Below are 13,595 nucleotides of genomic sequence, written 5' to 3' on the forward strand. Positions count from 1 at the left end.
TGCATGTCGTCAACGTACGTGATGAGCGCTTGTTGGCCGCGGCATTGCCGTCGTCGTGCTCGTGCAGGTGCAAAAACCTACATACCGGTGGCGACGTACTCCGGAGCGGCGTAGCCGTAGGTGCCCATGACCTCGGTCTCGAGGTGCGACTCCCCAGCGGGGGGCCTGTTGATGGCGAGCCCGAAGTCCGACAGCTTCGCGGTGAAATCCTGAAAACATTGCATGTGTGTGGTCTGATCAGTGGGCATGAGCCAAGGCCCAAGGACACCTATGCATGCATGCTTGCTTTTGCAGAAGTGAGCTGATTAGACTAGCTAGAATCGTGTTGGTGTGTCGGTTGCATTGCATCTACCCAGTCGAGGAGGATGTTGGATGCCTTGAAGTCCCTGTAGATGACCTGCTCTTCCAACGAATGCAGGAAGGCGAGGCCGCGCGCCGCGCCTGTGGCGATCTTGAGCCTTCGGCTCCATGACAGCGCCTCCAATAAGTTTCTACCCCCTGCTCAAACATTTTGACTCCAAACAAATCAGACAGGATTCTCGAGTCTCGATCTCATGCAGTTCACCACCCTATGCCGTTGCCATTGCAGAGACTAGTATAATTTAATATGCCCATGAACATGCATAATGCATGACTTTACAAACGCCTTGCTCAAACTAGTCCAAATTGAGAGACCAACATGTGGTAGTCTGCAATGATAGCCTATAAAGTCAAATGCGTTTCTAGAGAGCCAAATATCTGAATAAATTGCATTATGTATATTCAACACTTTTCATTAAATTATTAGGAAGACAAAATCAACACTTTTCATTAAATGATATAGAAAAAAAATCATGTATGTAAGAGAAAATCATCTAGCATATGGGGGGCTTGCCCCCTCCCCCCACCCCTGATTGCAAGTCAGACAAAAAGCCATGCATTCATCTTCAAATGTCATGTCTAGATCGGTTAGGCTGACCAGTGACCCGGAACACTATCCAAAAGTCAATCATTCGATATTACTCCTACACACCTGGAATTTGTCAATCAGAATTCGCTGAAAGTAGAATGCCATGCAAATTGCCAGTGTTAGTGGTGGCAAGGCTTCTTACTACTGAATAGATGGTTTGCCAGGCTGCCTTTGGACATGAACTCGTACACCAGGAGAAGCTCCCTGTCCTCGCTGCAGTAGCCCAGCAGCCTCACCAGGTTGAGATGCGACAGTCTGCCCAAGATGTTGATCACCGTCTGCACTGGCGAAACAAGGAATTAATAATGCACATGAGAGATATATAGACACCACTGGGATAGATCAACACACCGATGAACATGCAACCAACCACAGCTAGAATGAATATGGATACGAATCAAGAGCGCCCGGGTAGTTCACCTGCCACTGCTGCAGGCCCTGGAGGCCCTCCGGGTTGTGCTTCTTGACGGCGACCATGACACGAGCGTTGCTCTGCCAGGCCGGGTTGAGCGTGCGCTCGTCGACCCAGCCCTTATAGACCTGGCCGAAGCTGCCCTCCCCGAGCACCGTCTCCGGCCTGAAGCCCTGCGTGGCCGCCCGCAGCTCGGCAAGCGTGAACACCCTGAGCCTCGGCACCTCAAGAACCCGTCCGCCCAGCCCTGACCCGTCTCCCTTCTCTTGCGTCCCACTCCCACGGCTGTCGCTCACCATCAGCCTTGTCGTTGGCGGCCCTGCACATGCACGCGTCAGCACTATCATATGTCGAACCATTATTACAGCGGCGTGGCTGAATTGGTATTCGGAATTGTGCGCGCGCGCACGCCAAGTCACAAACCTTTGGTAGGAGGACCTGGCGGTTTGGCAGCGGCGTCAGGGGACCCGAAGCAGTTCCCCATGGTGTACGGTACCAAGCAACGCAGCAACGCGCTGCTTCCTCTTCGCAAGCCCGGGCGCATGGACGTCTGATCTTGTGTTCCTCTTGTGTTCCTCTTTTGTTCCTGGAAGCGCTCGTGTGATCTCATAAACTTTGGATCTTTATCCTCCACTATCTGTCAATGCAAGGAAATGATTAAGTTAGAAATCACAAACAAAAATGCCAGTATCAATTAGATCTCAGAAACTTTGATCATTTAAGTCACAGTTACACAAACAAATATTTACGCTTATGAATGGAAATTAAACTTGTAGACTTACTACCAAAGTACTTTCACTTAACTAGGAAAAAGTAGGAGACTGCTAACTACTGAGCTTCACTAGATTCATAACTATCTATGGAAACAACTATAAGATTGTTAACTAGTTTCCAAATATAGGTGAACTATTTTTTAAAATTATCACTAGGCTTTGAAAATTAGGTTTGGAAACTATTAGCATGTAACTGTTAAAGTACATTTTAGAAACTGGTGTAGGTTTTAGAATTTGTTGAACTCCATAAAATATGGTTAGTCAGTTCTCCAAAATGTTAAGTGATAAGTGATAATCACTAACTAGTTGTCTAGTTGCCTATTTGAACTTTGTGTTTCCAGGTTCTAGTATGGAGTTATGCCTTCTTTTTTTGTGCTAAAAGTGCTAATTAAGTCTTCCTTTAATGTAAGCATGTAACTATTAAAGTATATTTTAGAAAGAGTTATTTGGATTCTTGACATTACAATTTCTCCAGTTTTGAAGAATGACATTACTATTTGTCTTATTGGAAGCTTACCATTACTATTCTGCTTTCCCCTCACCCTTGCCCTTTTCTACATCTGGAGCGTAGCTAGGCCCACCTACAGGTGCCGTATTTCCGTATGTGCCCGTATTGCCCCTGTACGAGGTGGTGCAGCCGAGGGTCTTGACACTAGGCAGCTTCCTGACGAGCGCATTCTTGGCAGCCATCTTCCTGGTCCCGAGCGCGAGGCAGGTGGTGATGACGGCGGGCAGGCCCTCAGGTATGGCGGCGACGACGAGCGCGACGGCGATCTCAAAGTAGTAGGTGCACTTTTAGAAGGAGAAGCTGACGTTCCTGGCACCCCCCCCCCCCCCCTGGAGGTCGAAGGTGAGGAAGTACTTGACGTTGATGAGTCAGACGAGCGCGCAGATGAGGCCGATGATCTTGGTGAGCGCCTCCCCGAACTCGTTGAGCTTCTTCTTGAGCGGCGTGTCGTCGTCCTCCTGCGACGCCTGGTGGATCTGCGCGTGGATGGCGCCGATCTCCGTGGCCATCCCAGTGTGCGCGACGATGCAGAGCGCGGCGCCGTTGACGACGGTGGTGCCGACAAACACCATGCACTCCTTAGCCTGTATATCGGCGTCCTCCACCTGCAGCGCGCGGGAGGTCTTGTTGACGGACGCTGTCTCCCCGGTCAGCGACCCTTGCTCGAGGCGGAGCGTGGAGGTGAGTAGGCTCGCGACGTGCATGTCGGCGGGCACCTTATCCCCGACGCAGAGCTGCACGACGTCGCCCGGGACGAGGTCCCGCGCGGGCAGCGCGAGGACCCAGCCGCCGTCGCGAAGGACCGCGGCGTGGTGGGACTGGATCTCCCGCAGCGCGTCCAGCGCCCGCTCCGCGTTGGCCACCTGCCACACCCCGACGGCCGCGTTCACGACGAGGATGAGAAAGATGACGAGCGGCTCGACGAAGGCGGCGAGCATCGGGGCGGCGCCCGAAGAGGCAGAGGAAGAGAGCGCGAGGAGCAAGGAGACGGCGGCGGCCACGAGCAGGATGCACACCAACATGTCCTCGAACTGGTCCAGCAGCAGCCGCAGCAGCGACGGGCCTGGGTGCTCCACCAGCTCGTTCGCCTCGTGGACGCGCAGCCGCGCCGTGGCCTCGGCGGAGGAGAGGCCGCGGGTGATGGAGACCCCCAGCCGCTCCTCGCAGTCCGACACCGACCGCGCCCACGCCGGGAACGCGGATAGATCGTCCGCGTCGCCGGTGGCGGCGGCGGGCACCGGAGCGGCGGCGGTGGAGTCGGGTGGTTGGTTCATTGGCGTGCGGTGCGGAGAGCCGGAGACCGGAGCGCGCCGCAACGAACCAAGCCGACGAAGCAGGGGATGGCAATGCCCACACTGGGGATGGACAGATGAAGCAGAGTGCAGGCACGGGCGGCGGAGTTGTGGGAATCTAGGCGGCGGCACGCGCCGCGGCACTGGCAGCAAACTGCTCAGCCTTATCCTCTCGTATAGGGGCAATACGGGCACATACGAAAATACGGCACCTGCAGGTGGACCTAGCTACGCTCCAGATGTAGAAAAGGGCAAGGATGAGGGGAAAGCAAAATAGTAATGGCAAGTTTCCAATAAGACGAATAGTAATGGCATTCTTCAAAACTTGAGAAATTGTAATGGCAAGAATCCAAATAACCCTTTTAGAAACTGGTGCAGGTTTTAGAATTTGTTAAACTCCATAAAATACGGTTAGTCAGTTCTCCTAAATGTTAAGTGGCACTCACTAACTAGTTATCTAGTTGCCTATTTGAACTTTGTGTTTCCAGGTTCTAGTATGAAGTTATGTCTTCTTTTTTTTGTGCTAAAAGTGCTAATTAAGTCTTTCTTCAATGTAATGAAACAGAAAAGACATTTACCAGATCAAAGGAATTTCTTGTTTCTTGCTGCGGATTTGCCTCGTCTATGGTACCCTTTCCTGTTTCTAGGGTCTCAACAATTTCATCAGCATCTGTTTCCCCCACAATATCAGCTTGTTCAAGGTCCCTGCTCTGAATCCCATGGCTATCCACACATGATTGTTTATTGTTCTCTGTAGAGACAAGAATATGTCTGGAAACTGAGAGTGCAAGCCTGGAATCATCAGTCAACACAAACTTGAGGTTTGACATCTTATTCACAATGTCAGCAAATGATTTCTTGAAACCACAACCGGTGAGGTCCAATGTATGAAGCCTCCTTAAATTGATTAAAGCTTCTGGTAGTTCAAGGGAAATATGTGCTAAATTCAGATTCTCCAAATTTAACAAGTTCCCGAGAACTTTGGGTGACTCTTGAAGCCCAAAGCAACTGTCTAGGCTCAAGACCCGAAGAAAATAAAGATCACCAAAAGATTTTGGTAGTTCCTGTAGACTGGTGCAGCCTGATAGGTTCAGAATTTCTAAAGTTTTTAAGTTCCCGAATAAGTGAGGCAATTGCTGAAGCATAGAACAGTTTTCTAGGTTAAGGAATTTGAGAGAATAAAGCTCATGAAAGGTTTCTGGTAATCGCTCCAGTCTGGAGCAACCAGATAGGTTGAGATCACCTAAATTTTTTAAGCTACCGAGGGATCGAGGCAATTTTTTGAGGTTAGCACAACTAGAGAGATCCAAAAATTGCAATGCAGAAAAACCGCAAAGGGTTTCAGGTAGCTCAATAACTTCAGAACAACCTGACATATTAAGGTGTTCTAGTCCCTTGAGATCCCCGAAAGTCCGAAGCAAGTCTCTAAGGTTGGGGCACTCTTGAAGATTCAGATATTTTAGATTCTCAAACGGTCCAATGAGATCTAGTGGTACATTGATAGAATTTCTTGAAAGATCCAGTGCCTCAAGATTTTGCAAACTTCTCAGTTCAGATGGTAATGACTGAAGTCCTGAATGAGAAACATCAAGGTATCTCAGGTGCTTCAACTGGCCAACAGAAGAAGGTAACTCAATAAAGGAACATCCACTAAGGTCCAATACATTCAAGTGGCACAGTGCGGAGAGGGTTTCTTCAGGAAGTTTTCTTGCTTTACAGGCTTTGAAACTTGCAGCCCTTGCCTTGGTAAGGAAACCTTTTGGAATTGTTGAAGCTTCATTGCATTCTAAAAATAGAGCGTACCGGAAAGTTGTCCCTTTTTCGCTCCTAATAGGTGCTATTTGTTCTTCAAAAATTATGAGTTCATCAGACGACACATATCTCGCAAAGCTATGCACCAAGCTGTGCATTTCGAGCACATTTTTACCATTGATGAGAACCATACCATTCGCCTGCATATGCAAAATGCTTAATCATAAGGTTGACTCGAAAACAAATATCATCCTCAGCTCGAACTTTTTACTTAGTCTCAATTTGAGAATAGACTATGGCTACACATGCGGCCACGTCATGCACCCACAGTAGTAGCGGGAGGATCCCAGATGCAAAGATCATACCTAAAGTCAGTAAATAACTAAGGTAAGCCTTCGTCATGTTATCTGCGAACTAGTGAGAGGATGGGACATGCAACACACAAACATATCCCAAGCCACCTTCTCATAGACCATATGCATAGTGTTTCTGCTCCATCTTTTGTAATTCAGAAAAAATGAAATAGACAACATTTTGTCTTTATTAAAAAGTTTGACTAGCAAAAAAGCATAGAATGACTATTGATGCAATGAAAACACAAAAAAGGGAAAAGAACCCTAAGACCATTCTCAGTGGAGAGTTTCATAGCACTGTTTCTAATAATGTAGAATGCAATAAAACATGAAACTCATATTCTCTCTTCTTAAAAATGTTGTCACGTCATAAAAAATGCTTAATCTATTAAATGCAGATGAAACTATCGCTGAGACTGGACTAATGAACTAGCATGTAAAGATAGGACTTTATTTTTGCGGAAAGACACATGGGTTTTCTTTGGTTAAAAGGGGGGAGATTCTTTTTCATTTTGTATGTCTGGTTGTCTCTTAAGTCACAATTATTATGAAGTGCTATCTTTAGTACAAGGAATTTTTGCAGCATACCGAGCATTGCTCCGGAGCTTGAAGATAGAATATTGACAGAAGGGTCTGGATATAATTCTTCCCTTGCGCATATGGAGGTAAGATTCCATGATTCGACCCAAGCATGTCAAGTGCACTCCATTGCCAAATAAGCTTTTCTGCATCAATATGAAATCCTTTGGGGAAGATGGATAAATATCCAAGGCAGGATTTCAATCCTGATGGCATTCTATAATAGATTTGTTTGAGTGAAGGGAACATTTTAACTTTGGGCACTAATCGTTTCTCAAGATGCCATAGTTCTTTGTTCTTTGCATCTTTCCAAACATTTTTGCCTCTTGCTTGCACAACTGAACTGAGAGAATGAGCAACTATTGGCATGCCTTGGCACAGTTTGACAACATGGTCCCTGATTTCTTGATCTTTGGAGGATCCAACTCCAGAAAATATTGTCCAACAGTTGCTGTCAGATAAAAGACCTAATTTGTAGGGTGAAACAGTATTAAATAACTTGGCGACCTCTTCACTGGATGTTGTGACTATTACTGAACAAATCACAGTACTCAGCATTTCCTTTAGCTCATCAAGTTGGATTCTATCCATGCTCCAGAGATTATCTAGCACAACAAGACTTCGTTTATCAGCAAGAGCTTGTCGAACAAGATTCTTTAGGGTCCCCTGGTTCTTCTGCGAAGTTCCTTCCTCTTTATTGCCAAGTGAGATTATACCATTGACAATATTACTAAGATCAAAGCTCATATTAAGACTGATCCATATATGGTGATCAAACTTGCAGTCTTCTCCCCGGTCATTGAAAATTAACCTTGCCAGAGATGTTTTACCAATCCCACAAAGGCCAACTATGGGAATGATGGAAAATGGGCCAGCATCATTTATTATTCTTTTTATATTTTCTTTGTCTTCATCCCTTCCAATGATTGAATTGACGTCAAAAGAACCTTGCTCATCATTTATCTCCAGATCTGGCTTACTGTGATGAAGTAAACTAAATATGATGGGCTTTTCTGATTCACGATCCAACTTTTTTCTCACCATCTTCATTCTGGAGGCTGTGGTAGTAGGCAAAAAAGGACCCGATGAGCAACAGAATACTTCCTGCAAATTCCATTTCAGTTAGGGCACATGCTCTTACGATATCTCGCCAAAATAATATGGCTTATAATTCCAAAGAATATATTAGTAAGGTTAACATTTTTTTTAAAAAAAAATACAGAAGGTTGGGGTTGGCAAAAGTCAAATTCTTTTTGTTGCGAAGAGGGAGAAACTATGGTGGAATGGAAGCAACCTTCTTCAAAACGGGGAGAAGAGGTCTACCATGGACCATGAGGGGCATGAGTGGATCCACACAGGAAATGTGTAAACTATAGAAAATGGATGTTCCTAAGTTTTTAACAAACACTCTGCTTCAAAATATTTCACTCAAAAAATGGCTCCATGGCTATGTTGTCCTACTAGCACGTCGGCCCTGTTGACAAAGATGCTGTGGTTGGGGCCATTTTATTAGCTCAGGAGGCCGCACTAATTACTTAAGTAATAGGAAAAACTTGTGTCAACTGATATGACCACCTTCAAATCTGGTAAGATACTTCTCTCGCCTCTCTCCTTTCTCCAAAAGAACGAATTGCTCTCCAAATCAACCCTGAATGTGAAGGCACAGCTTAAGGGCCTGCTTGAGCGCTTGGAACCAAAGGATGCAGAACAGAGCAACGGAAAAGGCACAGAAATTGAAAAAAAAATAGAGCAATAAGGAAGACGAACTAAGAGCACATGAATTTTGTAGGATCGGGTGTATGGACCATTGAATTACAGTAGCATAGGAATTTAGGGGTGAATGGTAAACACAGTTACTTAAAGTAAACCTAGCAGTAATCACAATGTTTTATTTCACAAAGCAACAAGTCTGTTAAAAATTTGAAGCATCTTGGACAGCCCACATTCCAGTGAATGCAGGCAGGGCCTATTAGAACATATAAACCCCTCTCTAGCAGTGATTTAGTCACTTAGATAAATGTGTTGAGTCCCTAGTAAGTCGAGCTTGAGCAAAAGTGTTGATGATAGGTACCACACCTCAAGTGCTAGACCGCACAGATCGCCAAACGATCAACACACAATAGAGGCCAAGAAATTCCTTCACCATGTACAAACTCCCGAACACGATCTTGATCACTTTGTATGGTCCTTCTCAACTTGGAGGCCGCATGCAAGGTAATAATAGGACATCGTACTTTTTGTAAAGAATGCATTTTAACTTTTTTCATTATTACTTTGATATGTTAGAAAAATTAATAATAAATTAACATTATAGTTACTAAATTGTATAAAACATAATGATAAAAATTTCATAATGTATTTTCTTAACACAAACCATGGTGTGTTATATCATCTCACAGAATTTGAAATTAAAACACAACTTGTACATAGAGAAACAAAACAAATAAATCTTGTTAAAGGGTAAATTGAACCAACTGAAATAATTAGACGTCGTAAGTTAAGCCAAACTTTGGTCTAGGAGGTCATCTAGACAGGACAAACCTAGAGTAATTTGGAGTTTTTTTGGACAAATATGGCAGTCTGCCATCTTCTTATTACTCAATTTTTTGTTTGCTTTGTAGAGCGAAATAAAATTGATCATCACTGCCTCAAATCTTACACGCTAATAGTTTTTTTTTTTGGAACTTTTACATGCTACTAATAGTTAGTATAAGCATGAGGAATAGAGATTCCACCAAAACTATGGGTTAGAGTTAAACTCATGATGCGCGCACCACGTTATCTATATATAACAATTGATTGAGTGGTTCCTCCAATTGAACGGCCCCTAAAGCAAGCGAACTTTTTTATGTAAAAACTTGTATATGCCTCAAAAATTTATATGATAATTATGAGTTGCTAGGGACCTAGGGTTACCTCTGGCCTTTCGCTGCTCCCTCCAGATCTTCTTCCGTAGCCCTCGAATTCATCCAGAATATCTTCGATGTCGTAGGCTATCTGCTTTATCTTGATCATCTTATTCTCTTTGGACATCAGGACCTTGCTCCTCACCGAGTACTCGCCGCTGGCCCCCTCGAAGAGTTGCCTCTCCGTATTTTCCAGCACGACATGCCACCGGGAAAGAGCTTTCTTCACATGGACCATGTCCTCCTTGACTGCCGACGGTAGCTCGACCTCGGGACCGTTGGAGGCAAGTCGGCGTAGGAGCCGATCCACGACCGCACTTGGTGCGGCCATGACTGGCCGACTCTGTCCGCCTCAATGGGGAGGTTGGAGGCGATCAATCAAAACTATTACTACTCACTGTTTGGTATGCTTTTTCTCCGGCTTCTAGTGATATTCTGTATTTTTTCCACAGAACGAGCTCTGGCTGCTGCCGGATCTCGCCGTGGGAGGGGGAGCAGGCACGAAGTCAGCGGTGGGGCTAGGGGGCTCCAGCCCCCCTTACCACTTGCAAGCAAAGCCTGAAAGCTCTAGTTTGGTTTTAGTTAATTGATGAATCCCTAAGTGCTAACCTAGTTTATCAAAGTGATTATGAGATAGGTAGCACTACTCCAAGTGATGAAGCAATGACGAAGATCATGACAATGGTGATAGCATGGTGATGATCAAATGCTTGAACTTGGAAAAGAAGAAAGAGAAAAACAAAAGGCTCAAGGCAAAGGTATAAAATATAGGAGTCATTTTGTTTTAGTGATCAAGACACTTAGTGAGTGTGATCACATTTAGGATAGATAGCCGTACTATTAAGAGGAGTGAAACTCGTATCGGAATGCGGTTATCAAAGTGCCACTAGATGCTCTAACTCATTGCATATGCATTTAGGATCTAGTGGAGTGCTAACACCCTTGAAAATATTTGTGAAAATATGCTAACACATGTGCACAAGGTGTTTGTAGGGTTGAGATGGGTTTGGATCGCTTTTGGGAAAATGAAATGTCTATTTTCTATTGCGCCGGATGCAAAATTCTTGGTGGTTGACACATTTGAGTAAGGGTGAAGAAGTTAGAGTTGAAATGGAGTTGATCGAAATGATGCTGGCGTCGGCCTACTGACCGGACGCTGGGTCACTCAGCGACCGGACGCTGAAGGGCTGCGTCCGGTCGAGCTGTCAGACGGCACAGTCGCTAGGGTTGAGCACCGGACGCTGGTCTGCGTCCGGTCAAGGTGGACCGGACGCGTCCGGTCGAAAAAACATGCCTCGGGGAGCTTACTGGAAACGACCGGACGCTGGGGCTTCAGCGTCCGGTCAGTTTTGACCGGAGCGTCCGGTCAGCTTCGTAGCCGTTGAAATCTGACGAACAGCGTTTGAAGCCGGTGACGCGTGGCGTCCATCGGGCGACTGGACGCTGAGGGCCAGCGTCCGGTCAGTATGACCGGAGCGTCCGGTTAGTATGACCGGAGCGTCCGGTCAGAGCGCGTTTTGCCCAGTGAAAGGGTACAACGGCTCTATTTGATGGGGGCTCTATTTATAGCCCCATGGCCGGCTCAAGGGAAAACTTTTGCACATTTTCATTGACATAGCATCCTTGTGAGCTTAGCCAAAGCCCTCCCACTCATCTCCATCATTGATCCATCATCATTGTGAGATTAGGAGAGAATCCAAGTGCATTGCTTGAGTGATTGCATCTAGAGGCACTTGGTATTCGTGTTGCGCTGCGGATTTCGCTTGTTTCTCTTGGTGGTTGCCACCACCTAGACGGTTGGAGCAGCGGTGGAGGATCGGCACGAGTTGGTGATTGTTCGTGGCCGTCTCCGGTGATTGTAAGGGGAGTTGTACCTTTCCCGGCGGAGTGCCGAAAGGTAACTCTAGTAAATTGCTCGTGTCATTGAGTTACCTCACTTGTGGGTCGGTTCTTGCGGTGTCCAATCGTGTGGACGAGGTTTGTGAAACACCTCTTAGCCGCCGAACCACCAAGTGTTGGTCGACACAACGGGGACGTAGCGTGTTGGCAAGCACGTGAACCTCGGGAGAAAATCGATTGTCTCTCTTCTTTGGCATTCTCCCGGTGATTGGCTATATATTCATCTTGTGATTGGTTCATCCCCTACACGTCGGTATAATCACTCTACTCACTCATTTACATTCTTGCAAACTAGTTGATACAAGCTCTTTAGTGTAATTAGAATTGAGAGCTTGCTTTATTATTTACATTCATCTAGTTGAGCTCTTTAGAGTAGCAAGGTTGAGAGCTCTTAGTGAGTAATTACATAGCAAGTTTGTGTGCCTAAGTATTCATTGCAACTAGAATTGTTGGATAGGTGGCTTGCAACCCTTGTAGAGCTAGAGCAAGTTTGCATTACGCTATTTGTCATACTAATCAAATTGCTCTAGTTGATTTGTAGATTTTTAAATAGGCTATTCACCCCCCCTCTAGCCATATTAGGACCTTTCAAAGCCCCGTAGAGCCGTCGTCTGAGATTTCAGCTGTAGATGTACAGGTAGGAGGGGCTGAGATTTGCTGAACATCTTTTCTTGCTAATTGCCGTTGTTTAGCCCCTCCTAAATTTTTTTCTAGCTTCTTCCCTAAGGGGGAGGGTCCCCGCCGTCGCTGGATCTCGCCGTGGGAGGGGGAGGGAGCCCGCCGCTGCCGGATCTCGCTGTGGGAGGAGGGAGGGAGCCCGCCGCCACCGGATCGCCGTAGGAGAGGGGAGGGAGCCCGCCGCCGCCGGATCTCGCGCTGGGAGAGGAGAGGGAGCTCGCCGCCGCCGGATCTCGCCGTGGGAGCGCTGCCGGAGGAGGGAGGAGGGAGGAGGGAGGAGGAGGGACCGCCGGGTGCTGCTGCGGCTGGAGGGGAGGGAGCTCGCGTGCTGCTGCTGCGGCCGAGGCAAAGGAACGGAGAGGAGACGCAAAGGGATGGAGAGAGGACGCAAGTTTGCCTACCGTGTTGCCTCCGACGCAAATGACTTGCGTGTTTGGGTCGTCCGTTCGAGGGTGGTTTTTTACCGTAAAAGCACTGTGTACTACCTATTGATGGGTCCCGATTTGCCAATACTATTGAAGACCGTCTAAGTACCGAAAGGGGCTATAGTGCGCTGGTCAGCCTTCATGTCTTGATTCGACCCCCGTGAGAGCACAGCGTTGTGCTTCGAGGGGTAGCGATGTTTCCGTCGATATTGAGGTACAGGTGATCATTAATCTCGATCATGTCTTGATTCGACTCCCCCGTGAGAGCACAGCGTTGTGCTTCGAGGGGCAGCGATGTTTCCGTCGATATTGAGGTACGGGTGATCATTAATCTCGAGAATTTATGGGTCCAGTCCTTAAACATACATAAGAGTAGCTTACGTATGTGTGTTCCTATTCGTAGGAACGAGTATATTGTATAATTTATAAAAAACATAGCAAGAAGCAATAATTTATTTTTCTCTCTTTTAAAAACAAACACGAGTCCATTAAAACTAGCACTACTGCATTCACCGGCTCCTTTGGAGTAGCTAGAGGCGAAGAAACCCTGTCAAACAAGTTCTAAGCAATTTTAGAACTATTATAAACAAGAAATATGACAAAAAAACTGACTTGACTATCACTAATCGGTTGTCAACTTGCTTAATTTTTTAACATACAGTAGTCGAAAAAGACATGTATGCATCTCATGATCTAGAGCAACTAGACTCTCTGTACACCTTATTGACTGTCCCTTCTAGCTTTTTTAACCGACTATCCAAAATAGTCACCCTCTATTTTGGATTTCTTACTGGCCAAAAACAGAAAGCGAGAATGACTCTTTACAGTGACATAAGATATAGAAAAGTTATTGAAGAGTATAAAGATATAGAAAACAATAGAGAGAAAGAAGGAGGCCGTGCCTACACTGGAGAGGAAGAAGGAGGTGGCTAGGGTTCGGCCGACAGGTTAGGGAATCATATCCCGGCGGGCTTAGAAGGAGGATTTTGGGGGCCGGTGGGCGCGACACAGCGGTGGAGGAAGGCAAGATGGCGGCAGGGTGGCGCGTCATGGCGGAGCTCGCCGGTGC

At 46.4% G+C, this 13,595-nt stretch overlaps 1 protein-coding gene and 1 pseudogene across 1 annotated transcript; both read right to left on the reverse strand.

Moving 5' to 3' along the window:
• Positions 1-77: 77 nt before the first annotated feature.
• Positions 78-9,993, reverse strand: LOC136469852 (disease resistance protein RGA2-like). The gene is made up of 8 exons (XM_066467889.1): positions 9,535-9,993; positions 6,628-7,722; positions 4,513-5,886; positions 1,785-1,998; positions 1,370-1,680; positions 1,092-1,227; positions 353-498; positions 78-209 (listed from the first exon to the last, which is right to left on the reverse strand). Exons 1-8 carry the CDS (start codon positions 9,853-9,855, stop codon positions 78-80), a joined length of 3,729 nt encoding a protein of 1,242 aa, XP_066323986.1. The 5' UTR covers positions 9,856-9,993.
• LOC136510892 (calcium-transporting ATPase 4, endoplasmic reticulum-type-like) lies at positions 2,657-3,916 on the reverse strand (annotated as a pseudogene).
• Positions 9,994-13,595: the final 3,602 nt, after the last annotated feature.

The sequence above is a fragment of the Miscanthus floridulus genome, chromosome 1, assembly GCF_019320115.1.
Source record: "Miscanthus floridulus cultivar M001 chromosome 1, ASM1932011v1, whole genome shotgun sequence".
In the NCBI taxonomy this organism is placed as follows: domain Eukaryota; kingdom Viridiplantae; phylum Streptophyta; class Magnoliopsida; order Poales; family Poaceae; genus Miscanthus; species Miscanthus floridulus.

Excerpts from the sequence above, each read along its gene's own strand:
- LOC136469852 (XM_066467889.1), bottom strand. The coding sequence starts at position 9,855 with ATGGCCGCACCAAGTGCGGTCGTGGATCGGCTCCTACGCCGACTTGCC. Across the intron at positions 7,723-9,534 it reads GGAGCAGCGAAAGGCCAGAG|GAAGTATTCTGTTGCTCATC; the intron begins GTAACCCTAGGT and ends TGGAATTTGCAG. Across the intron at positions 1,999-4,512 it reads CAAGAAATTCCTTTGATCTG|ATAGTGGAGGATAAAGATCC; the intron begins GTAAATGTCTTT and ends TTGCATTGACAG.